This window comes from Podarcis bocagei, assembly GCF_964188305.1.
Source record: "Podarcis bocagei genome assembly, chromosome: 7".
Classification (NCBI taxonomy): domain Eukaryota; kingdom Metazoa; phylum Chordata; class Lepidosauria; order Squamata; family Lacertidae; genus Podarcis; species Podarcis bocagei.
This window is the reverse complement of record NC_138132.1, coordinates 24,988,273-25,013,987: the sequence shown is the minus strand read 5'-3', so window position 1 is coordinate 25,013,987 and position 25,715 is coordinate 24,988,273. Positions and strand designations below refer to the sequence as shown.

The 25,715-nt window shown below is 48.6% G+C and overlaps 1 protein-coding gene across 8 annotated transcripts in view; it reads left to right on the top strand.

Annotated features, from left to right (window-relative positions):
- Positions 1-21,591, top strand: part of LOC308591293 (CCN family member 2-like) — a 32,583-nt gene extending 10,992 nt beyond the window's left edge. Inside the window, exons 1-7 of one of the 8 annotated variants that reach the window (XM_081201997.1) lie at positions 819-1,210; positions 9,156-9,337; positions 14,964-15,177; positions 16,664-16,918; positions 17,987-18,040; positions 18,549-18,760; positions 20,146-21,591. In XM_081201997.1, the coding sequence (XP_081058123.1) occupies positions 9,206-9,337; positions 14,964-15,177; positions 16,664-16,918; positions 17,987-18,040; positions 18,549-18,760; positions 20,146-20,457 (1,179 nt within the window). In that variant the 5' untranslated portion in view covers positions 819-1,210; positions 9,156-9,205 and the 3' untranslated portion in view covers positions 20,458-21,591. Of the gene's footprint in view, positions 1-818; positions 1,506-8,349; positions 9,338-14,963; positions 15,178-16,663; positions 16,919-17,986; positions 18,041-18,548; positions 18,761-20,145 lie in introns of those variants that run through there. The other 7 variants (XM_081201995.1, XM_081201998.1, XM_081201999.1 and 4 more) reach the window with 7 other exon arrangements.
- The last annotated feature ends 4,124 nt before the right edge of the window (positions 21,592-25,715 follow it).

The window sequence follows — 25,715 nt, the reverse complement described above, 5'->3', positions numbered from 1 at the left end:
TTGTGATGTGTCACTGGGGTGGAAATAGGTGGGGAGGGCAGAAGAACCAAAAGAAGGGAAGAGTGGCAGAGGGACTCCAGAAATCACAAGGGAAAATTTGTCACTGGGAAATGCTGGCTCCATCTTGCTGTGGCAGTCTGAAGCGTTGTATGCTTCAAGGATAAATATCTTCCAGTTTTTTTAGTAGCTACTATCTAGCTTTAAGATTCCTTTCTTCCCACATTCTCTCAGCCCTGAGTAATGTCTTCTGAAAGTCAGGTTGCTTAGGAAATCTTCACAGGCCTGCAGCTGCAAAAGAAGATGTAGGGCCCATTAACTACGAAACCCAAAATTATTATGGAGTTCGTTGTTAATTTGTTGCATTCAGAAGTTCCCTGGTTTGATCCCCAGTGTTTCTGTTGGGCTGGGAAAGACCTGTCTGAATTCCTAGAGAGCTGCTGTCAGTCAGTGCAGACAGTACTGAGCTAGATAGCTCCTTTGGTCTGACTCAGTATAAGGCAGCTTCCTATAGCCTTATTTTCTTACAGATGTGCTTTGTTTGGGGCAAGGGCCATACAGCTCAGTGGTAAAGCGTTGTATGCAGAAGGCCTGATATTCAGTCTCCAGATAGGGCTGAGAGAGACTCCCTGTCTGAAACCCTGGAGAGCTGTTGCCAGTCAGAGTCAATATAGAAAATACTGAGCTAGATGGACCAGTACAAGGCAGCTTCCTCTATTCCTATCCTTAAGCACGCACAGCTGAAGAAAAAAATTGAAATAGGTGGGGACGGCAGAAGAACCAAAAGAAGGGAAGAGTGGCGGAGGGACTCCAGAAATCACAAGTGTCCCTCCTGAGGTTCTTCAGTGGATTTCACGAACCAAGTCTGCTTTCAGAGTCTGGGTCAGGTGGGTTGGAAAGACATTCCACTACCTCCTCCTCACTTGTGTTGACAATTTTGCCTGGGATTCCCAGTGAGGCCCAACATCTGCTTTGGGGACTGGTGACTGGGGTATTTTTAGCTGCTGTTTATTTGGACTAAGCATGCTGCTAGACTGAAATATCCCTGCAGCCTTTCTAAAGGCAACAGCCATGTAACAAAGGAAGGGACTTTCATCCCACACACAAGGCGCTCAGAGATCTTCACTTGGGATTGAGGAACTTGAAGAGGAATGCTGCTGGAAGACTCCTCTGTCTGTTTGCTTGGGACTCAGTGGGGAGTATACTATTACATGTACAGCAAAATGTTGTTGTCATTACTGCTGTTACTTATTGCATTTGTCAGTTGCTTTTGTTCTGGCTCATGCCCAAAATACAAGAGATCAGTATTTGGGCAACTAATTGTGCAGGCTTGGCAGCAGACATATTGCTCAGGAGTCACAATTCAGGCGTTCAGGAACAGGGTGAGAAGTTCAGAACTGGATGGAAATAACAAATATGTCCCAACAGGTATCCCTGCCCCTCCCGCCAAGCTTTTGAAAATGAGATGTGGCACGCCCACTCTCTCACCTTGCTGGAATGCCAAAACTGTAAGCATGATCTCTGTTGTGACGGGTTGGTCTGCTCCCATCAGTGAGGGCGATGCAACAAGGGTTCACCCTTCTGTTCTGGCTCCTGTTCAAACTTCTGTACTGGTTTATGCCATTTCTGTACCAGGGAGAGCTCCTGGAGCCAGATTAAGAGGCCTGGTCATAGGCGCCGACTCCATGGGGCCTGAGGGGGCCCGAGCCCCCTCAAAAATTCGTTTGGGGGGGCTCTGCCCCCCAATAATCTCGGGCGCCCCTCCCGCAGAGCGCCGCCGCCGAGGAAGCCTGAGAGGGGAGGGGAGGAGTTCCTGGGGGGAGGGAGGGGAGAGATCAGATCGCATGGGGAGGGGCGGGGGGAAGAGGTCACCGAGAGCCACCTGAGCATCAGCACGAGGGCAAGAGCGCGGCGCTGAAATGGGATCCTCTGCTCACATGCCGAGGCACAATCGGGAAGGCGGAGCGTGGCTGGCTTTGCGCACCGAGAGAGGGGGAAGAGGGAAGAGGATCGTTCCAGCTGCGACTCCCATTGGAGGATACAGGCAACAGGATTGCAGCGCCCTGGGGACGGACGAGGCTGATGCAAACTTTCTAGGGCTGGGTTGCGCGCACTTTTGGAGAGTTGGTGCTTTCCTCGTGAAATGGAGGAAATAACGTCAGGTCGTCCTTTTTTATTTTATTTTATTTTTTGCACAAAGAAAGCAAAATTTAGAAATACTTGCACAAAGATGCACAAACAAGCCACGATTCAGAGACGCTCGGTCAGATGTAAAATCGAGACAGCAACCTGGAAAAGAACTGCAGTTTGTGATCCGAGGGCTGAAGCGCAGGCAACTCTGGAGCTTTGCATCGCCCTGCTCGCAATAGTCCATATCGCGTGCCTTTCTTGTCCTTGTGACATCATCGCACCCTTGTGGAAATGCACTCCCGATGGAGCTGTAACCCCCGCCTCCTCCCCACCTGCTCCGCGCGCCCTAGCCGGAGAGCCCCGGCCGTCCCCGTCGCGCAGTCGGCTGGATCTCCCTTCAGCAGGCCGTGCTCACAACTCGGCCCAGGGACCCCCCAGCAGCGGATCTCCGGCCCAGCTGAAGAATCCGGCAACAAGCCCCCTCCTCCCCAATCGCTCCGCCGAAATACGCTCCAAAACCCCCTAGATAGGCCGCCGGCCGCCAAGTCTTGTGGCGCCCTGAGCGAGGGTCTCTCCCCAACACCGCCACCTCGAACTGCGTTCTCCCGGCTACCCGAGCGAACCAGCGGCAGGACCCCGGTATGGCCCCCCCCAATATTTTTTATAAGTCGGCACCCCTGGGCCTGGTGGGTCAGATTCCCCACCCCTGTATTAGCATATTGCTACTTCTAAATTGTGCTTCCAGATTCAAGACACCAGCACTGCTACAAGCAGAGATAGCTCTATTGTCTGTGTTACTTGGGGCCCATTTACATGCACAGCGAAACAGCATAGGACAGGCTTCTTGGGACCATAGCATGTGATTTTGCCAACCACGTAGCTCAGACCCTGGAGGAACATACAGTCAGTGAGCAAACTGCAACCATGTTGTGCTCCTTCCAGCACTGTGGTGCTTGAGTCACGCTGCCTGATCCCAAATGGCCATTTTCTGCCGAGGCAAAATGGTAAACAGGACTTGTTCAAGCATGTTCCTGGTGAACAAAGTGAGAGAAGCTGGAACACTTAATGAGTGCAAAGGGTCATGTTTTTCTTGTGCTGGATTCAAAGAAAATGTTCCCCTTGCATTAGGAGAACCCGTTGTCTTCTAGAGATAATGTGCTTCTGAGTGAGGGGTGAAGGGGGCTTCTTTGTCGTCCTGTCATTTCCCACCATTAATCATTTTTGTTTCTGGGAAACGAGTCCCTTCGCTTCTTTTCATAGCTTGGAACATGATTTTAATCTCAGCAGTTCTGTGACTCTAGAATCACTTTGCTGGAATTTGTGGCGTGGCTCCAGATTTTAACAGATACCCGACCAAGGGCTGAGTCCGACATGTTGCTAGGATGGCTGAGGTTTGAGCAGGTCCCTGAAAACTGCCCCCTTTATCCATTCTGTATCAGTTATAAGAGGAGACTGTGTTTAGCTCTCTGCTGTGCAAAGCTTCCTCGGCTGACGTCTGCGTATTTATTATCTGTTTATTGAACCCATTTGTCGCTTTTCTTACAAAAGCAGCTCAGAGCGACTTGCCACAATAAATATACACATACATTTAAACCAGCATAAGACAAAACTAAAGAAAACAAAACCCTACCTCATAGGGTTGTTGAGAAGATACAGTGGGAGAGACCCTATACACTACCTTGAGTTATTCGGGGGGAAGGTGGGCTAGAAATTCAGTAAATGAGAAATAAACTCCCTTGAGTTGAATCCAGACAAAATTAGTTGTACTTGGTTCCTGTTGAACTAATCAAACAGTGAGACATAAGCCATGCCTAACTTTTCCTGTCAATTCCAATGAAACTAATTGCAATAAACTCAGTCTGAATCCTACTCACTTATTCCTGCCCCAGGTTCAGCAATTGTAGTCGTGAAATGTTCTGTTCTGGGTGAGAAGGAACATTTTGGGGATGGTGGGGAAAATTTTTAGATATATTTCATCACTTTTTTCCAGGTTTGGACAAATATTTTTTATTTTAAGTGCACAAATGGCTAGAAGCAGAATACCTACACATGTTTTAAAAAATTAACACATCTACAGATCTACAGAACATTCTGTTCAGGTGATGGCCTTCAGTTATTTCAGCTATCTGGGTGTGGCTGGGTTGCCACCCAGTTTCTGACAGGGATTCTGCACTTTTCAACACCTGCACGCAGCAAAAAAATTAGCAGGTGTCATTTTCCTAAGCCTAGTGCTGGAATGGGGAACTTGTAGCCCTACAAACGTTGGGCTAATTTCTCCTCATCCCTGACTGCCTCTGTCTTCTCTCCAAGCTGGCTCCACCCTGGCGGAGTCTGCAGCTGCCCCTGTTCCAGCTGCCTCTCCTGCCCCAGACAGCCCTGCGTCCAACACAGCAGGCACCCTGTGAGCTGAAGCAAAATATTTAAGGATCCAGAACCCAGAGGCAAAGTTCTTCCCTTGTTAGAACCAAGAGAACCACGAAAGCCAAGCAAAATGCCTCCTAAGCTTTAGCAAACCTGAAAATAAAGGGGTTGCGGAACCAGCAGTTATAGAATATAGAAAACAGACTGATGATTTGAAGACGTTCAAGAGAGCCAGTGTGGTGCAGTGGTTAGGTTGCCTGACTAAGAGGACCTGGGAGACAAGGGTTCAATTCCCCCCTCACTGGGCGACCTTGGGACCAACACTGCCTCTCAGTCTCACTGGATTGTTGTGAGGATTAAATGAGGAGGGGGAAGAACCATGCCCGCCACTTTGAGCTTGAAGAAAAAGCTGGGATATAAAAACAATAAATAAATTAAGAAATAACAGTAGAACAGGAACTAACCAAAGGCAGAAGTAGTGGAAAATCTAGACTAGAAACTTCTCTCTGTGGCTGAAATGGACAGCAATGCTACCTCAGCCTGTGGCAGCAGCAAACCAGGCAGGTCTGGTATTTTACCACCTAGTGGCAGCATGGAGCAAAGGCAGGGACCTGAAGTGGCATTGCAGAGAGGGTGCAGGTTGGATCCAGACTTAGTCGTCTTGCTTCATGTAGGTGTGCTGATATTAATGGGACTTAAGTAGTCGTGACCAGCTTGTCCCACTGATTTCAGCAGGGCTGTTCAAAGCATGATTAAGTCCAGAGCGAACCCATTTGTTTGATAGACTACTACTACTACTAAAACTAATAATAATAATAATAATAATAATAATAATAATAATAATAATATATTATTTTTATACCCCCACCCATCTGGTTGAGTTTCCCCAGCCACTCTGGGCGGCTTCCAGCAGAATATTAAAATACAATGAAATATTAAAAGCTTCCCTAAACAGGGCTGCCTTCAGATGTCTTCCCAAGGTCTGATAGTTGTTTATTTCTTTGACATCTGGTGGAAGGGTGTTCCACAGGGCAGGCGCTGCTACCGAGAAGGCCCTCTGCCTGGTTCCCTATAACTTCGCTTCCCGCAGCAAAGGAACTGCCAGAAGGCCCTCGGCGCTGGACCTCAGTGTCCGGGCTGAACGATGGGGGTGGAGATGCTCCTTCAGGTATACTGGGCTGAGGCTGTTTGGGGCTTTAAAGGTCAGCACCAACGCTTTGAATTGTGCCCGGAAACATACTGGGAGCCAATGTAGGTCTTTCAGGACTGGTGTTATGTGGTCTTGGCGGCCACGCCCAGTCACCAGTCTAGCTGCTGCATTCTGGATTAGTTGTAGTTTCTGGGTTACCTTCAAAGGTAGCCCCAAGTAGAGTGCATTGCAGTAGTTCAAGTGGGAGATAACCAGAGCACGCACCACTCTGGCAAGACAGTCCCCGGGCAGGTAGGGTCTCCGACTGCGTACCAGGTGGAGTTGGTAGACAGCTGCCCTGGACACAGAATTGACCTGCACCTCCATGGACAGCTGTGAGTCCAAAATGACTCCCAGGCTGTGCACCTGGTCCTTCAGGGGCACAGTTACCCCATTCAGGACCAGGGAGTCCCCCACACCTGCCTGCCTGTGTGCAGGAGATTGCAGCTGCAGCATCTTATGCAATGGGACAGGGTTATTGTTTTGTCTGTTGTTATGTATTTTTGTGCTTTTATACTGTAAACCGCTCTGTGATCCTAAGAGGAAGGGAGATCTGTAAATGTGAAGAAGAAGAAGAAGAAGAAGAAGAAGAAGAAGAAGAAGAAGAAGAAGAAGAAGAAGAATACATGATGCACCATAACTGAAGCACCACTACCCTGGATGCTGCATAGACTCCTGACACAAACCTGCTTGCTATTCTCAGCAGGTAACAGAAAGCCAACATTTTCAGCTTCAGGTCCATCAGCAAGGAGTGTCTCATGTTCATAAGACAACAATGCAAGGTTATTGTGAAGTGTTCAGAGCCTGACAGCAAGTATTCCGTGTGCACTATGCTCCAAGGCTCAGTGAGAACCAGTAAGGTGTAGTTGTTAGAGTGCTGGGCTAGAACTGGGTAGATTTGTGTTTAAAATCCCCATTTGACCATAATGCTTGCTGGGTGACCTGTCGATCACCAACTCTCAGCCTCCCTACGTCACAGAGTGGTTGTGCAGATCAAAGTGGGGGAATACCATGTATGCCACTGAGAATTTTGGAGGAAAGACTCATTGGAAGAAGAAGAAGAGTTTGGATTTGATATCCCGCTTTATCACTACCCGAAGGAGTCTCAAAGCGGCTAACATTCTCCTTTCCCTTCCCCACAACAAACACTCTGTGAGGTGAGTGAGACTGAGAGACTTCAGAGAAGTGTGACTAGCCCAAGGTCACCCAGCAGCTGCATGTGGAGGAGCGGGGAAGCGAACCCAGTTCACCAGATTATGAGTCTACTGCTCTTAACCACTACACCACACGGGCTCTGGAGAGATGCTGCCCATTAGCTGCCTTATATGAAGTTAGACCATTGGTCCACCTGCCTCCTCTGTGTTGTCCATGCTTTCTATACTCCTGTGTTTTAAAGCCATCTCCGTTAGTGCCTATCCCATCTCGTGGCAGCATTACATAACTTTTGAGCTATTCCCAAAAATGAAGAAGAAAGCAAATTGGGGGGAAATGGGTAGCAAGACGCAAGGGATGCAGTTGTGGGGGAAGCACATATATTTTTTAAGTGAATTAAACATGGAGCATTCCTTGCTCCAGGGAGACTCTAAGCAGGTTTGACATCTTTATCTCTTCTTCTAAAGCAGCTCAGGCAAAAAGAAAAAAAAAAGTGTGTGTTGGGGGGAGTAGTACAGAAGCATAAATAGCCCCAAACTTGGGTGTTGCCTCTCTTTGATCATCCTGAGTCATTCGAGCATAATTTCTGCATCTCTTGGCTTGTTGTAGGGATGGGAGGAGGGTTTAGAGTCAGTGATCACACCAAGTTGAGCAGCAGTGAGGAATCTGTGGCCTTCCAAATCTTGGACTCCAACTCCCATAATCCCTGGCTGTTAGCCATGCTGGCTGAGGCTGATGGGAACTAGAGTCTGACCGCAGGTGAAAGGCTACTGGCTCTGCCCCTTTGAAGTGGGGCTTCCCCACCCCTTTATTGCCCTGAGGAATATCTGAGGCTTTGATGGAACTGCAAACACACATTTGTGGGATATAAGTGAAATCACAGAATTGTAGGGTTGGAAGGGACACCAAGGGTCATCCAGTCTAACCCCCTGCGATGCATAAATAATTTTTGCCTCTGCAGCACATATGCATGCTCAAAGAAAAGTGAGATTATCTGAAGAGCTCCAGCCTGAGAATATAACAAACTAGCTTATTCTAAATAAAAAAATTCCTTCCAGTAGCACCTTAAAGACCAACTAAGTTAGTTCTTGGTATGAGCTTTCGTGTGCATGCACACTTCTTCAGATACATAGTATCTATAGATACTATGTATCTGAAGAAGTGTGCATGCACACAAAAGCTCATACCAAGAACTAACTTAGTTGGTCTTTAAGGTGCTACTGGAAGGAATTTTTTTATTTTGACTATGGCAGACCAACACGGCTACCTATCTACTACTAGCTTATTCTAAGGAAGACCCTTTCAAGTATGGCATTGGAAAATTGGAGCATGTCCAGAAGAGAGCAAACGATTAGGAACATGGAGACATATGGAGCTGACATGCCAGTCCCTTGGGTCCATCTAGCTCTATACTGCCCGGGGTTTCCCAAACTTGGGTCTCTAGCTGTTTTTGGACTACAACTCCCATCATCGCTAGCTAGCAGGACCAGTGGCCAGGGATGTTAGGAATTGTAGTTAGCTGGAGACCCAAGTTTGGGAAACCCTGGTCTGCGCTAACTGGCAGCAGCTCTCCAGGGTTTTAGACGGGGAGGGGGAATTCCCAACCCTACCTGGAGATGCCGGGGATTGAACCTGGGACCTTCTGCATGCAAAGCAGATGTCCTGCCACTGAGTTAAAAGAAGTGAGGGCAAGTCCAGTTTTAAGCATCCATTTCTCAAGGTTAACCCTGCGATTGGGAAGATCTGCCTGGATTAGGCTTCAGAAAACAAGTATCCCCACTTTTCAAAGGATCTTTCTAACCCCACGCAACTATTTTACAGCTCGGGAAGCTTTTCATCTGTGATTAATTTGGCTCTGCGGCACTGACTCAGAACAGGTGATCACACCCTGCAGACGTGTTGGCATTGATCTCTCGGTAGTTTTCAAAGCCCTGGCTTGTGCCTTGAAGCACAGTTGTGGTACCGTATTGCTTTCAAGACAACAGCTGGACTTTCCATCATCATTCCCCCTCCTCCCTCCTTGAAGGGGGGAATGAAATTAGCCCAGCGTGCTTTGAGTTTATTTAACAAGTTCAGCTCCTGTGGCCAATAGAGACTAACAGCAGAGGGGGAGAGAAAATTGTTGCAGCCTACATGCTTTGGAGATTAAATAAGGCCTTTTAAAGGACTTGGACAGAGATGCTGGGTCTCTCTCCCCACCCCATGTGGAATGTTACGTGCCTATCCCAGACTTCACCACCAGGGCCACAGGAATTTTGAAGAAGAAGGGGAAGTTTTTTGGAATTCAGTGCATTTTCTGTTGCACCCACTTTGGGCTGTTTTCCAGGCCAGTCGCTGCTATCCAGACACACCCCTTTTTGAAAAGACTATTTAAGGATGAGCTTGAGCACAGCACCCTCCCAAAGGCAGAGAGGCAGGGATGCACAAAGAGAGGGGCTCAGGATGTCTGACCACGCCGGGGCAAGAACAACCTTCACCCTCATTCTATTTGTCCTGGGGCCTGGCTGGGTATGTATGCACAATTTTACAGGAGGTGTGTGCAACGAATGAATGAATGAATGAGACTTGCGCCTGCCTTTGATGCATGCCAGATGAGTTAGTTGACTTCAGCAGAGCTTAATATGTTCAGGGTGGGACCAAGTGCTCAGAGGTCCAGCTCTAGTTGGCTAGCAGCAGCTCTGCAGGTTTTGGGGGGCCACCTCTTGTATGCATATGTTTACACACTAGTGAGGGATGCGGGTGGCGCTGTGGTCTAAACCACTGAGCCTCTTGGACTTGCCGATCAGAAGGTTGGCGGTTCGAAGCCCCATGACGGGGTGAGCTTCCGTTGCTTGGTCCCAGCTCCTGCCAACCAAGCAGTTCAAAAGCACGCCAAAAAGTGCAAGTAGATAAATAGGTACCACTGTGATGGGAAGGTAAATGGTGTTTCCGTGCACTGCTCTGGTTTCAGTGTTCTGTTGCACCTGAAGTGGCTTACTCATGCTGGCCACATGACCCAGAAAAACTGTCTGCAGACAAACGCCGGCTCTCTTGGCCTGTAAAGCAAGATGAGTGCCACAACCTCAGAGTCATCTGCAACTGGACTTAACTGTCAGGGGTCCTTTACCTTTACCATTTTACACACTGGTGACTTTAGGAAACCTGGAGGGTACATGCATACAATAGACGTCTAGTGTTAAATGCATAATAACACAAGGGGCCACAGAATTGTCGAGTTGGAAGGGACCACGAGTTTCATCTAGTCCAACCCCCTGCAATGCATGAGTCCTTTTGCTCAGCATGGGGCTTGAACCCACGACCCTAGGATTAAGAGTCTCGGGCTTGACCAATTGAGCTATAATGATGCATAGGATATGTTAGAATGGTTTGAGTTTCTTTAGTGGAAGCAAAGGGCACTTTGTATATATTTAGAAAATTATGCTGCAGAAATAGAGAGTTGTTGTCAGCGGAGTTCTGCCCAGGGCAGACCTACTGAAAATAATTAGTTGCGTTCCTGGATTTTGATAGGTTTACTATGAGTAGGCTTAAGATTTCATACAGCGTGAGGCTTGACTCTTTTATACATATTTTTGCATATGAATACAAGCTTTTTAAAAAAAACAACAAGCTATGGGCAGAACTGAACTGAATTGTTGAATGCAGGGAACAAGGTCTGCTCACAAAAAAAGACTCCACCCCCCCACACCCTCTAAATTTTCTCTGGAAGGTTGGGGGGGGGGGTTGGGATGTGCAGAAGGGAGGGGAAGTCCCACTGCATGAGTGGACCTTGTTCCCTGCACGGCGAATGCCCCACTTTAGTGCATTGTTAAATTCCACCCTACAGGTTATATCAGGGGATATTGTTTTGTTTGGTTTCTGTCCTCGTTTATATTATGTATTTCATCTTTTCATCTTGTGTTTTTATGTTGTGAACCGCCGTGAGATCTACGGATGAAGGGAGGCATGCAAATTTAATAAATAAAACAAATAAAAATAATAGTCCTACTCAGAGCAGAGCCATTGAGACTAACATAATTAAGTTAATAATGAGCATGAGTTTTGATGGGACTACACTCAGTAGGGTTAGCATTGGACACCATCCAATGGATGAGTGTCTCGGATGTAAGTGGGCGCTCGATACAAGAGGGGGCTGAAGGCAATCGAAGCTCTGGCCTGGAAACATTAAATTCTGCATATGAATCTTTTAAAATTAGATTTCCCCTCCATCCTTAGCCCTGGAGTGTGTCTGGTGCCATTGTTCGCACTAACACAGTTATCCAGTTCCAAGGGGGAAATGCTGTTGAGAAAGCACCAGTGAGAATTAGAAAGCCGGGCTGGTTATTTGGGCCGGGATTCTCATCTGCTTGTCATGTGCTTGTTGCAGCATTCAAGATTTCTCAAAGTGGGCAAAAGACCACCCTAATGAGGCGAGTACATCCCACAGCTGAGTAACAGAGCACCCGCTTTGCAGGCAGAAGGTCCCAGGTTCAATCCCCGGTATCTCCAGGTAGAACTCAGAGAGACACTATCCCAGTCTAAATTCCCAGAGAGCTGCTGCCAGTCTGTGTAGACAGTACTGAGCTAGATGGACCAAGGATCTGGCTCGATATAAGACAGCTTCCTATGTTTGTAAGCATGGCCGTGGGTGCGTGGAACTGGTAAATGGTGCAACCTCCTGGCTTTTCCCCATATCTCCCTGAACCGGATGAAAATAGAGGGCAGTGATGGATTTTAATAGATCCTGGATGGACTGCTTGCAGCAGGTATCCCCACTGGTTGAGGGTGAAACTCCATTGCAGAAAAGCCAGTATAAATTATGGAGTATGACTTGAGGGGGAAAACTTCCTGTTTGGGTACAATGTTTACTATGACTGGTGCTGTACCTTTTTATTTTTTTTAATGGTTTTACAATTAATTGAAATGCAAGTGCTGTGGAAGGAAGCCACAGGCTCCATTTGCAGATTAGCTGGTGTGCAGGGGTGGAGTAGCTTTGGCCCTCCTGTTGGGCTCCCAGCTCCCATCAGCCCCAGCCAACATGGCTGAAGGTGAGGGGTGATGGGAGATGTAGTTCAGCAATCACAGGTTCTCCACACCCGATGTCCCGTGTCCTAGGTTATTACTATTTTTTTTAAACATCTTTAATTCTTCCCCACCTCAAATGAACTCAAGGCAGCATGTGTCCTCCTCCTGCCATCAGTATTTTAGCTACACAACAACCCTGCGATGTGGGTCAGGCTGCTGGCCGAAAGTCACCCAGCTTTATGGCTGAATGCAGATTTGAACCCGGGTCTCCCTGTTCCTAGATGGAGCACTCTAATCATTGCACATGCTGGCTCTCAAACGCAATTACACAACCCACCAAGTCCATTTTTGGCTCCTTATCACAGCTGCTGTTTTAAGTCTCTCTTGCCGCCACTATATGGTGCTCCCATTTCCCCTATTTTCTCATTACTGAGAAAGTCATTTCCTGTATGGTGGAGAACAGAGGAGTGGGGAGCGTGTATGGATCCTTATCTGCAGAGGCTTCTTCACCCAAGGGCTGTCTGAAGGTGATGCAGAAGGGAAGGCTGCAGATAGGGGTTAGCAGGAGGGAAGGAACCCCTTCAGGCTCCTGTTCTGAGAGCCAGTGTGGTGCAGGGTTTAAGAGCAGTAGACTCGTAATCTGGTGAACTGGGTTCGCGTCTCCGCTCCTCCACATGCAGCTGCTGGGTGACCTTGGGCCAGTCACACTTCTCTGAAGTCTCAGCCTCACTCACCTCACAGAGTGTTTGTTGTGGGGGAGGAAGGGAAAGGAGAATGTTAGCTGCTTTGAGACTCCTTAGGGTAGTGATAAAGCGGGATATCAAATCCAAACTCCTCCTCCTCCTCTTCTTCTTCTAGTACCATCTGACAGCTGCTTGGGCACCCCAAGGTGACTAGTGGCTCTAAGAAGAAGCTCAGTGTTTATGATCTTTCAAATCCATCCAATTTCTTAGGCTAGCGATGAGAAGTTTGTGACCCTCCAGATGTGGTTGGACTCCAGGTCTCACTGGCCCCAGGCAGCCAGCCCAATGGGCAGGGACGCTGGGAGTTGGAGTCCAGCAACATCTGGAGCAGCGCCGATTTCTCACCCCGAGTTAGTTGGATGAGCAGTTCCTGACAAACTGGTCTTATAACCAGTGACTTCTCCTTGTTTGGGGTTTTAAACAGGTTTCTTTATCAGTTGAGCAAAGTAAGCCTCATAACAGGGGTAGCTAGTTGGGACACACACACACACACACACACACACACACACACAGATGTTGTTGGACTGCAAGTCCCATCATTCCTGACCATTTATCATTCTGACTGGGGCTGATGGGAATTGTAGTCCAACAACACCTGGAGGGCCAAGGGCTCCCTGCACCAGGACAAGATTTTGCCCCTTCCAGGTGTTGCTGAAATGATGGGATTTGTAGTTCAGCAACTTCTGGAAGGACAAAGGCTCTCCTTCCACACCATGATAGAAGTGGGGGCAGAATATTACAATGCTCCTTAATATTTATGTTATTGGAAAGGTGGGGAGAAATGTGTTCATTTCGGTTCTTTGTACTTGCTTCCAGCTGGGAATGGGGACTTCATCCCAGAGTCCCCAAGTGCCCTGGGCCTTGTAAGAGCTACTCAGCTAATCCCCCCCCAACCCGGAATGTGATAGCATGAACCATAAAGCAATTCAAAGGCGTTGCTGCCGCCCATGTTAGCTCCTTCCCTGAGGTGAGATCTGTGTGGTTCACTGATCCAGTTCAAGGCTTCCTTGCAGCCAGAACAGCTGCAGACGTGAGAAGTGAATCTGCAAGGTTTTGATGCTGGGGAAGGTGATCTGAAGCAGAAAGAACATTAGCATGAGTAATTTGCCAGGTACCCGGGCTCAAGCCTGACGTGCCGGCATTGAAGAAACATCAATCGTGTTTCGACTTGCAGGCTGAGCAGATGGGACCAGGGCATCCCTGAACAGATCCGTAGAGTCCCAAACGGCTGCTCTTCTCATCGAGAACGACTGTTCCTTCTTTCTTTGGCTACGCCTTCGGAGAGTATTGGCGGAGGCAGCTTTGCAAAAGCCATGGCCTCCGAGGGGCAGAGTGCCTTCCTTTGTCTGAGGCTGCTGTGCCAGCTGCAGCTGCTTCTAGGCAGAGATGGCCTGGCCACAGGGACCTGCCAACCTTTCAGAATGACTACTGCGGGGCTTCTGCTGAAGACGGACTGAAAGGTGAAGCTCATCGAAACACAGCTGCTTGGCCAGCAGCCTGGAAACAGATATTGGGGATATATTGTGCCAGGGCTTTAAGAGATTTCCAGGCTTTTTGCTTATTTCCAGGCGTGAGCCGAAGTGTGGATGCTTACCTTTAAGAGGGGCGGGGAATCTAAGGCATGGGACTTTTTAATCATTACCATTATTTGTACTTCTGTCCCAGCTTTTCCTCCAAGCTCCAAGCTTTTTCTCCTCATTTAATCCCACCACAACCTTGTGAGGTAGGTTAGGCTGAGAGGCAGTGACTGGCCCAAGCTCACCCAGTGAGCTTCATGGCCTAGAGGGGGTTTGAACCCTGGTCTCCCAGGTCCTAATCCAACACTCTAACCCCTACACCACACTCGCTCTCACAGGGCCCTCCAGGCCTCTCTCCGTAGCATTCAGGACTCTCTACAGGCTGCATCCCTCATTGACTGTGCTCTGCACCTTCCGCAAGTGCTTTTGTAGAATATATTCCACAGCTTTTAATTGTAGCACTGTTTAATTGTTCTTGATTATTGTTTTCCCTATGTTTTCAGCTGTTCTTATTTTTATCTGTAAACTGCTTTGAGTCCTGTCAGGGCAAAAGATGGGGGTGTAAATAAATATATAGTAATTATTGTTATTATTTTGTCTGGCTGGAATCCATCCTTGCTTCTTGCTTGTCTGATGAGAGAATGGAGATACATGTGGGTGTTGAGACGGGCTTTTGTATGGCTAGACTGTTTGCTGCTGTGGTAACCTTGAGACTGGATTATTGCAATCCGCTCCCTGTGATGGTGGTGTTGATGATGGATGATGATGATTCCAATTTATTGGTCACTTTCTCTCACCAAAGGCAACTCAGAGCAACTTGCAGCCAAGGCTCCAAGCTCTCGCCCATGCTCATGGACTTTTTCCTCCTTCTAGGCAGCATCTGAGGCATGCACGTACCCTTGCCAGTGCCCCATGCAGGCACTCCGGTGCCCTGCTGGCACCAGCCTGTTGCTGGATGGCTGTGGATGCTGCAAAGTGTGTGCCAGGCAGCTCGGCGAGCTGTGCTCACTCCAGAAGCCTTGCGATCACCACAAAGGGCTCTATTGCGACTTCTCCAAGATCCACAGAGACAGTGGCATCTGCTTAGGTGAGCTGCTTCCACAGATTCTCTGCCGTGAAAGAGGCTTGTTTGGTGCTACCCCGCCCCCCCGAATGGCAAGACTAGGTCACGTGGGTGTAAGGATGGCTGTGCACGCACCAGAGTGCTAACAGATAAAGTGGGTGGCACAGATCCAGTTTTTCTGCGTGCTCTTCCAATTGTGCGATAGCACAGCGTTTCCTGTTAGGGGTCGAGGTCAGGAGCATCCCACACCCTGAGATTTCAGGGCTCAAACTTTGCCCCCTGGTGATGTCACGGTAGGTAGACCCTAGTGATGCCATAGGGTGATTTTTCCTCTGTTCTCCCTCCTGCCCCTGAACCCTGGAGACGGAGGTTAATTGGGAGAGGGGAAGAGGGAAGACACCACCACCCCCTAGCATCTATGTAATAATTTGCGGCTGGCTCCTGATGGAATGAAGCTTGCAAGCACAGTCTACTTAATTGTTCTTTAAAAACCTTTTCAACAGGCACTCTTGCCCACCTGGAGGTTGCAGCCCTTGCTGTGCTGCCTAGAGAGGGGGCCTGACAAACCTTGAACATTCAGGTCGGCCCTGAAGGTCCGACAGCCCTGTTTCCCATCCACACAGGAGCAGTTTTGGATGGGCGATGCATTCAGACTGTGGGTTGTTGTCTTCCTCTCCCATCAGTTAGTATTTCCTCCCCTCGCCAAATTGGGTTGGGGAGCAAGCCTTGAAGTCAAAACCCAAAGGACAATTATATGGGGAAACTCCAGAGCTCAGGTAGACCTTTTTGCTCAGGCAAGATTTAGTCAGGGCAGAAAGCCCTCTCTTGGCCCTGCCGGCCTTGAAGGATCCAATGGGTGGGCAGAGTCAGTCCCCAGGGCAAAGTGGACAAGGCACTGTCGGGATTCAAGCTGTTATCAGAAGAAACTGGCCACTCTCCAGGCACCCGGCTTGAATCTCCGGTTGACCTCCCTGTCTGCATTTCCCGGCAGGATCCAGGCAAGGTCGCGATCGGTGATCCTCCCCAATGTGAGAAGGACACACCACTCTTTCCTGCCCCCCCCCCCAGGCAGGGGAAAGAGATAGACAGAAACGTATTTACATGTCTTTATTTCTGTCTTTTGCAGCGTTACAGAAAACACGTCTGCTCTCTTCAAACTCCAACAGCAGAGAGACAAACTCCTCCTGTACTTCCTGTACAGCTCATATTACACTCTGAGCTAATTCCGGTGCTTCGCACTGTGAATAGACTGTCCCTTTGTTTCCCACGGAACAGCCCCAACATTCCCATTTATGTTTTGCTTTCAAGCCAGCAGCTCGCTGCCACATTGCTTCTATATCGTAACAGGCACAACCCACAGATCATTGGCTGGCCATGAGGGGCACCTGCCCACAGTCTCCCCAGCAGCAGCTCTTGACGACAGCTGCTCACCTGCCTTTGTACCACAACATAGATGCATGTGTTGACAGGATCCCTTCGACAACAGACTTCTCTTCTGTTTTCCCACCAGCTCATGAAGGGGCGACCTGTGACCTGCTGGGCAAGATCTACCTTAACGGAGAGAGCTTCCAGCCCAGTTGCAAACTGCGGTGCATCTGCATGGATGGCGCCATTGGCTGCATCCCCCTCTGCACGGACGGCATGCGCCTCCCTTCCCCCGACTGCCCCTTCCCCCGGCGGGTGAAGGTGCAGAACAAGTGCTGCGAAGAGTGGGTCTGCGAAGGGGGCAGCAGCCCAAAGAGCCACTACGGAAAGGGCATGGCAGGTGAGGGGACTCGTTGGGAAAGTGGGGGGGGGGTGACCAAGGAGACAGGTAGGACTGTTGGAGCAGAAAGACTAAAAGAAGCTGGCTGTGGTCACCCCACCTCAAGGAAAAGGTTCAGAAAAGGGCAACCACGATGATCAAGGGATGGAGCAACTCTCCTACGAGCAGTGTCTGGGAATTTTTAGTTCAAGTCGAGTAAGAGGTAAGAGCCATAGAATCATAGAGTTGGAAGGGACCCCAAGGGTCATCTAGTCCAACCCCCTGCAATGCAGGAATCTCAGCTAAAGCATCCATGACAGGTGGCCATCCAACCTCTGCTTAAAAACCTCCAAGGGAGGAGAGTCCACAGCCTCCCAAGGGAGACCGTCTCACTGTTGAGCAGCTTTTACTGTCAGAAAGTTCTTCCTGATGTTTAGTTGGAATCTCCTTTCTCGTAACTTGAAGCCATTGGTTCAAGTCCTACCCTCCAGAGCAGGAGAAAACCAAGCTTGCTCCCTCTTCCATGTGGCAGCCCTTGAGTGGATCGAGAGAAGTTTTTCTCCCTCTCAAAGCACTAGAACTTGTGGGCATCCAATGGAAGCTGAACGTTGGACGATTCAGTGGAATGGAGGTAGTGAGAGCCACTAGGTTGGATGGTCTTAAAAGAGTATTAGACAAATTCATAAAGGACAGGGGTATCAATGACTACTAATCCTGATGGCTATCTTCTACCTTCACTGTCAGAGGCCGTACTCTTCTGAGTTGCTCAAAAGGAGAATGCTCTTGCACTTGGGTCCAGAGTGCTGTGACAGTGATCCCTTTTCACAGGGAACTCTGGGATCTGTAGCTCTGGCAGAGGAATGGGGTCTCCTAACAACTCTAAGCCCCCTTAACGAACTACAGTGGTACTTCTGGATGCAAACGGGATCCGTTCCGAAGCCACGTTTGCATCCTGAGCAGAATGCAACCCACGTCTGTGCGTGCACGGGTTGCGATTCGCTGCTTCTGCACATGCGCGTAACATCATTTTGAGTGTCTGCGCATGCGCGAGTGGCGAAACCCAGAAGTAACCCATTCCGTTACTTCCAGGTCGCCGTGGAGTGCAACCTGAAAATGCTCAACCTGAAGTGACTTTAACCCAAGGTATGACTGTGGACAGGAGTGCCTGGGGTGCTCTTGTCCATGGGGTCACGAAGAGTCGGACACGACTAAACGACAAAACACGACTAAACGACAAAACAACAACAATGACTGTAAAGTTCCCATAATTCTTGGGGGGGAGCCATGACTATTTAAACTGGTACCATTCACACCAGTGGGGTGTGAATGTGTCCTCAGTTGGACATAGCCCAAGATAAATGGAAAATTGAGAGAATTCTGAATTGCTTTGTTCTATACAGTGAAGGTGGGGCAGATAGAGAGGCCAAAGGGCCTTAAGCCTGTGGGGTATAGCACAAGCTATCTCTTTCAGGTATTTCCTGACCGTCTAGGAGGCCAGCTGTTGAGAGCACTCAAGCAATCTCCCTAAGAAAAGGCTACTAAGGTGGTTTCTCCTGGCTCCCTTTGCCCTCTCCTGTCCAGAGGTCCAGCCTGACAACCAAAGGATGCAGCTTTGACCTTTGCTCACCAAAGTCCTTTCCTCCAATCTCAGTTTACAGGAACAACCCAGTTCGCAAGCCCAAGACGAACCACCTCCAGGAGAACTGCTTGGTGCAGACCACAGAGTGGAGCGCCTGCTCCAAAACCTGTGGGATGGGCATCTCCACCCGGGTCACCAACGACAACCCCCAGTGCCGGCTGGAGAAGGAGAGCAGGCTCTGCCTTATCCGGTACTGCAATGTCCCCTTAGAGAAGAGCATCAAGGTAACTAACTGGCAGCTAACTGGAGCAGGTGTAAATGCATGAGATCGGACCATGCCAGGCATGGCGAGCTGCTTCCAGCCTGCGTTCCCAAGCTGGTCCACTGCGCCTCTTGACTCGCCCTGCTTGGCTTTCTCTGAACCTCACCTCCTTCCCTCTAGGCTCCCTGCCCGCTCACTTGTCCTGTTACACTGAGCTGGCAATGCAGGAAAAGATCTCCCTGCATGAACAACTCTCAGTGGGTTTCCTCTCTCTGGTCATAGGAAAGGGGTCCTCTTTCTCACTACACAGCAAGGAAACCAAGCTGAGAAAGAAATACGTGTGTGAGAGAGAAAGAATGGGCAAAATACAAAGAATATGACCCATGTAAATACGGGGAGGGAGGAGGAGGAGAGACAGCTAGACAGAGACCAAATCTTTCTTTAAAATTGTTGGTTTCAGTGAGCCATTCAGGAAGCTGTTCTCAAGTAGCTGGGATGGAGAAAGCTTCTTTTTCATTTATTACATTTGCACCCATCCTTTTTGTCAAAGAGAGCAAGGTAGTGTACATAGTCCCGTCCCCCCGCCACACTCTGTTCATGTGAACCCCACAACAACCTTGTGAGGTAGGTTAGCCTAAGATGTAATGACCATTCTGAGGTCATTCAGTGATCTTCGTAGCCTTGAACATAGGGGATTTGAACATAGGTTCCCCTGGCCCAACATTCTTAGTGCGCATGCACACACACATACCCCATACCTCCAGAGGACGGCCAAGGATTTTCCTTGGGCAGGAAATTCGGTTTCTATCCTGTTCTAACCACTACACTACACTGTCTCCTGCCCTGGAGTACAGTCGTACCTTGGAAGTCGAACGGAATCCGTTCTGGAAGTCTGTTTGACTTTCAAAACGTTCGAAAACCAAATCGCGGCTCCTGATTGGCTGTAGGAAGCTCCTGCAGCCAATCAGAAGCTACAGAAGGCCTGTCGGACACTTGGGTTCCAAAAGAACGTTCACAACCGGAACAATCACTTCTGGGTTTGCTGCGTTCGGGAGCCAAAACGTCCGAGTTCCAGGGCGTTTGGGATCCAAGGTACGACTGTATTTGCTTCCCTGTGCAGGGATTTGTTGATTGTTTAGATGAGCATTGTGAGCCCACCTCACCTGGAATCTGGAGTGGCAAAACCTAGACAAAGCTTTCGCAGGGCCATACCTCGGTCTCAGAGCCCTTCCTCCGCATGTGCAAGACCCTAAACACAACCCAAGCCATCTGCAGCTAGGGTTGGGAAGGATCCCTGCCTCAAACTCTGGAGAGCCACTGCCAGTGTGGTTTTTATAGTCCTACATCCAGAACTGAGCCAGGATACTTATTGTCGTGGTCTCTTCCCCACCCTCCTCCTCTCTCCAGAAGGGAAAGAAGTGTGTGCGGAACCCCAAGCCCCGCCGGGCGATCCGCTTTGAGTTCACGGGCTGCACCAGCACCCGCTCCTACCGGCCCAAGTTCTGCGGCAGCTGCACAGACGGGCGCTGCTGCACTCCGCACATCACCAGCACTGCGAAAGTGGAGTTCCAGTGCCCGGAGGGAGACTCCTTTGTGCGCAAGATGATGGTCATCCGCTCCTGCTCCTGCCACTACGACTGTCCCGCAGACAACGACATCTTCCTGGCCACCTACCACCGGCGCATGATTGGGGACCACGTCAAGCTTGAGAGGCAGTAGAGCCTATCCCATACCACCTCCATGATGCAGGCTGGCAGAGATGGCGCTGGCTGTTACCTGGGATGCTGCTGGGAGAATCAGGGGATGGAGGAGGGTGACCTCAGTAGACTGGAAGGCATGTGAGTCCAGGCACTAAACAGTCCTCTATGGCAGGAGGCTCCAGCTTTCTCAGACCCAGGATTCGCCTTACAACCAAGTGTGCATTTGGGGGTCCAGTTCTTTTTTTCTTTTTTATTATTACCACCATGTATTTGTATGGCGACAGTACAGCTATTGTGAAACTCGCCTTAGAACGTGCTGCAACATGGTAGAGGGACCCACCAGTTGGAAAACAGTGCTCTGTTGTGCAACAGCACGAACCTGGCACTTTGTGGGGTGAAGCTCGCACACTTGGTTTTGCACTAACCAGATCCCCGGTTCCAAAGGTAGCTTCCTTATCTAAGGAGTTCTGATCCAGCTCCACAAGCAAACAACTGTCAATAACGCGCTGGCTTTAGGCAGTTTTCATCATACCGTACGCAGCCCCTTGGTTCCCACGATCCCTTTCTCCTTCTCGCTGCTGTTTGGCCAGCACAGCAAAACATCCCCCCTTGTTCTCCAGGTGCAAACTTTCCAAGAACTAGAACTCAAGTTGGATAGGTGGCTGTCGCTGTGTGACATAAGCACAGACCCAGCTGCTCACCTCCGGCTTCAGAGTTAAACCTTTTTTAGAGTAGCTGATCTGAACGCAAAACCAGCTGGGAAATATTAGCTCGATGCGACACAGGTTGCTCTCACCAAAGGTACAAAGCCAGCACTACAAATCACAAGCAGAAACGAGTCAAAGGGAAGGCTATGGAAGTCTTTTAACAACAAAAGTCATTTGATAGGCATCTGCTGTATAACCTGGCTGGCAAGAGATCATTGAGTTCAGCGTTCTGTCTTTTGGCAGAGGATTCGCCATCACCTACCATTTGGAAGACTGGTGTTAATCATTTTGGACGATTTACAAGATGGAGCCTCCTCCTTTTCTCCCCATAAACCTGCCCCCTGCTCCGAGCATCCAGATTCCCCCTGTAGAGATGCTCCTTCCCTCCCAATTTCAACTGTAAATACCATGAAAATTATTTTTAAAGCCTATTGTTACGATTAGCACTTTTTGATGTTGTGGGTCTTATTTTTTCCACTTCTGCTGTTCACTTCTTTCCTTAGTGTTTTCTTCTCTTCTCTTTTTAAAAAACTTCTTGCTTATCTGACTTGGAGGAGTCATATTAAGGCAAATGGGAATGAGTGCAGTTTGCTTACCAGGAAGGGCTGGGAGAAACCCTTGCCTGAAACCCTGGAGAGCTGTTGCCAGTCAGTGTGGACTATACCGAACTACACAGACCCAATGGTCCAACTCTGTAAGGCGGCTCCCTGTGTTCCTAGATGCTGCAGCTAAAGATGATAACAATAAACCTTTTTTTTTAAAAAAAAGTCGCCAGTCAAATAGCTAGCAACGCATGCATATTTCGGAGTCCCATGCAAACAGCATTGGAGAACTGAGCACACCCGTCCCTGCTTCCAGAAAGAAACTGGGTATATTTAGCCTGAAGAAGAGAAGACTGGGTGGGGGCTAGGGTGGAACATGTGGTAATATTTAATAATAATAATAATTTATTATTTATACCCTGCCCATCTGGCTGGGTTTCCCCAGCCACTCTGAGTGGCTCCCAACAGATTATTATTATTATTATTATTATTAAAAATAAAGTGATAAAACATCAAACATTAAAAGCTTCCCTAATCAGGACTGCCTTCAGATGTCTTCTAAAAGTCAGATAGTTGTTTATTTCCTTGACATCTGGTGGAAGGGCGTTCCACAGGGCGGGCACCACTACTGTAACCTCACTTTTTGCAGTGAGGGAACCACCAGAAGGCCCTTGGTGATGGACCTGTGTCTGGGGTGAATGGTGAGGGTGAAGATGCTCCTCTCAGGTGTACTGAGCTGAGGCCGTTTAGGGCTTTAAAGGTCAGCACCAACACTTTGAGTTGTGCTCGGAAATACACTCGGTAGCATTCCTCAAACACCTGAAAGGCTGTCACACAAGTCTTGTCTATGATAAGCAGGACTGGACTGTATGGCGTCAATTCAGGGAGGGTGGATTTCAGCTGGACTTTTGGAAAAGCTTCGTGATGTTGAGAGGTGCTGCTTTGGAACATAGTGGAATTGGTTGCCTTGGAGGAGCAGTAGACTGGAGGTCTTCAAGCAGAAGATGTCTAGCCACCCACCAGGGATGCTTGGTCTCTAGCTTTCTGGCATCAAACGGGGCTTTAGATGACCTACAGGACCCCCTCCCAAACTTCCTTTGTTGTGGGTGAGCTCTGGCAGTAATAGGCAGTTGGCTAGAAGAGACCCTGTTAAAATTTCCCAGAATGTCCTGCTACATCAGGGATATTGTGGGAAATTAACAGCCCTGTTGCTTGGCAGTGATTGGAGAGCTGCCTATATACTGTATTTTTCCGTGTATAAGACTAGGTTGTTGTTTTTTTAAAACCAAAAAATTAGGTTTAAAATTGGGGCTCGTCTTACACATGGGTAGTGCTGAAGGGTGTTTTCTTAATTTGATGTCCCAAAAAATAGATGGAAAAATACGGTGTGTGTGTGTGTGTGTGTGTGTGTGTGTGGTGGGCTGTCAGTGGCAGCCCTTTCTGGGGTGTTCAGGAGGCCCGGCAATTGCCTGAGGGTGCTGCATGCTGGCACCAGGCTTGGCTCCTAATGCACATTTTTGCCAACCTTTCTTTTTTTTAAAAGGACATTCTCCCTCCCAAACATGCCCCAGAGCAAAAATGGAGACGGTGATCTCCCAGGGATGGGTACTGGAAACCATGGATCATATCTATAAAATAGGAGACGGTTGGAATACGTGGCCTGGCTTTCACTTCTGTTCCATCCCAGTGATAACGAAGGCAGCAGACATTGGGCGGTCAGCTCCCTTCCAAAAGCCAAAGTCCTTGATGATGAGCTACAAATAGCCGCAGAACAGATGTGCAAAGCAGCAGCCAGTTAGTGTGTAAGAGGGGCTTTGCGGAGGCTTAACAGCTTATGGAAGCTGCTCCTCGCCACATCATTCCACCGGGGGCTGATCTCCCTCCCTGCCCTTCACAGGGTAGTATATTCAGGGCTCCCATTCAGTCTTCTGGGTGAATCCCGGATGACAAGGGGCCACTGGCTTGCAGGGTAGAAGAATGGATGAATCCAGACCACGTACAGTAGCTTATCAAGGAATAATAATTCCTGGCAATAGGAAACACAGGAGCTTGCAGTTTAAGCTAAAGTCTGCTAGAGGTCTCAGTTGATCTTTACAGGAAAAAGGTGCCTTCAGATTCCAGACAGTGTTTTGCAAGGGGTAGGGTGAGATTCAACTTTAGGCTTGTGCCTAAAGCACTCTGCTGCCCTAGCCTAGCAAATCTAAGGTGTTCGCCAATGCTAGTCCTACTCAGAGAAGACCCATTGAAGGTAATGGCCAGGTCTAGCTTAGGTTTGTTAATTTCAATGTGTCTACTCTGAATAGGGGTTGATTAGCGGTAGCGCCTACTTTAGCAACAACAACCCCAAAATGGGCTACTTGCAGTTTGGAAAGTGATGGGGAGAAACGAAAAGTCTGGAGTGAATGAACGACGAGCAGGAAAATATGTAAACACCCTGCAAGCAAATCAGGATGAACAATGAATGCCTATTGTTGTATAACCGCCCTGTAAATAAACAATAGTCCAACTACAGCATAAGCTTTGTGCAAGCAAATGAGGATGAATGAGGGAAGACTGGGTCATTGGGCAGAACCCTAAGCTGCACCAGCTGTGCTGCTATTAATGAAGGGAAGGGAGAGATGAATTTTGTCTTCATTTCCCTCTTTCTTTCCACCTTCATTAGAGGCATTGGTCACTAGATGGCAGTGTGCACCTCACTAACTAAAAGGCTCCTCAAGAAGAGGAGTTCACCATTATCTGCAAGGGCCCAGAAATAGTCTGGGAGCACCCTAAGTCTGCGGAGGAAGAAAACGAAGATGAGTCTGGTATAGGGGTCTGGGTCTGTGATGGCAGTGCTAGAAGAAATTCAGAGTTCCAACCACAGGCTGTTTTGACAGTTGCTGTTTTGCAACATACACATTTACAAACGAGTCTTGAGTTCCTAAAAGACCAAACCTAATATACAACCACTTAAAATTAAATGTCATTAGTGCAATAGGCAGTGGGTTGGTTTTTTTTTTAAAAAAAAAAACCCAAACTGTCCTAGAGCAACGTAAAACCAGTAAAAGCCAAACACTTTTTAAAAAATCATTTAAAAATCAATTTAATGCACAGCCTGAGAAAAATAGTAGACAAAAATAAATCACACGACACGGATCTATATTTCAACTGCTAAGCTTCCGAAACATTGATTGCAATCTGCCTTAAAATATGTACTGCTTGTTCTTTCTTATATGGGGTGAGCCTAAAGCTGCTTGCTTGGCAATAAGCCCCACTGAATGCATTCATAGGTAATTCTCCTTTTCCTTTTACTGTAGTTCATAGAGTTGTTTGCTGAATGTGTAAAAAAGGGAGGGGGCATTTATATTGTGGGGATCTATGGCTTTAAACGATAGTTTTACTCATTCCCAGGGAAGCGTACAATGGGATCACTGCCGTATGAGATCTTCTTTAGCAGATCCATTGTAGAATTCCCCTCTAAGCATCACCTTAACTTTGCCCTTTAAGAAGCCTTTGCAAAACATAGCCTGCCGCTTACAACTACAGGACCTGCAAGAGCGCCATCTATTAAGTAGCATTATTGGAGACACCTATCTGGACCTTCCCCTCTGCCCTGTCACGAAGCAGCTGTTCCCTGTCCTCCATCATCTCTGGCAGGTGCATCCATTTGCCTTGCTTGGGGGAGTAGCTAATTATCCCAGGAAGGATTTGACTGCTCAACGGTGGTGGCCCAGCTTGGATAGACAGCCCAGCTCATCACCAAGGACGTGCTCACGGTCCCTGCAAGCTGTGGCCAGGACATAAACAGCCGTATCGCCTGATCCCAGGCCGCCGCTGTCCCGTGTGTGTGTCTGGCTGATGGGGCCCATCCTGGGCGTGCCAGCTTGGCCCCAGCTGCTTCTGGAGGGATAAGGGAGCCAGGGGGAGATTCTTGGTACTTGCCGTCAGGCAAGTATTCATCCTCAGAATGTTCCCTTGCCTAGCAAGTAAAGCTCCTTATCAGCCAGGCCCAGCTGCCGCTAATGGAAGAAGAGGATCCTGCAGGTCTG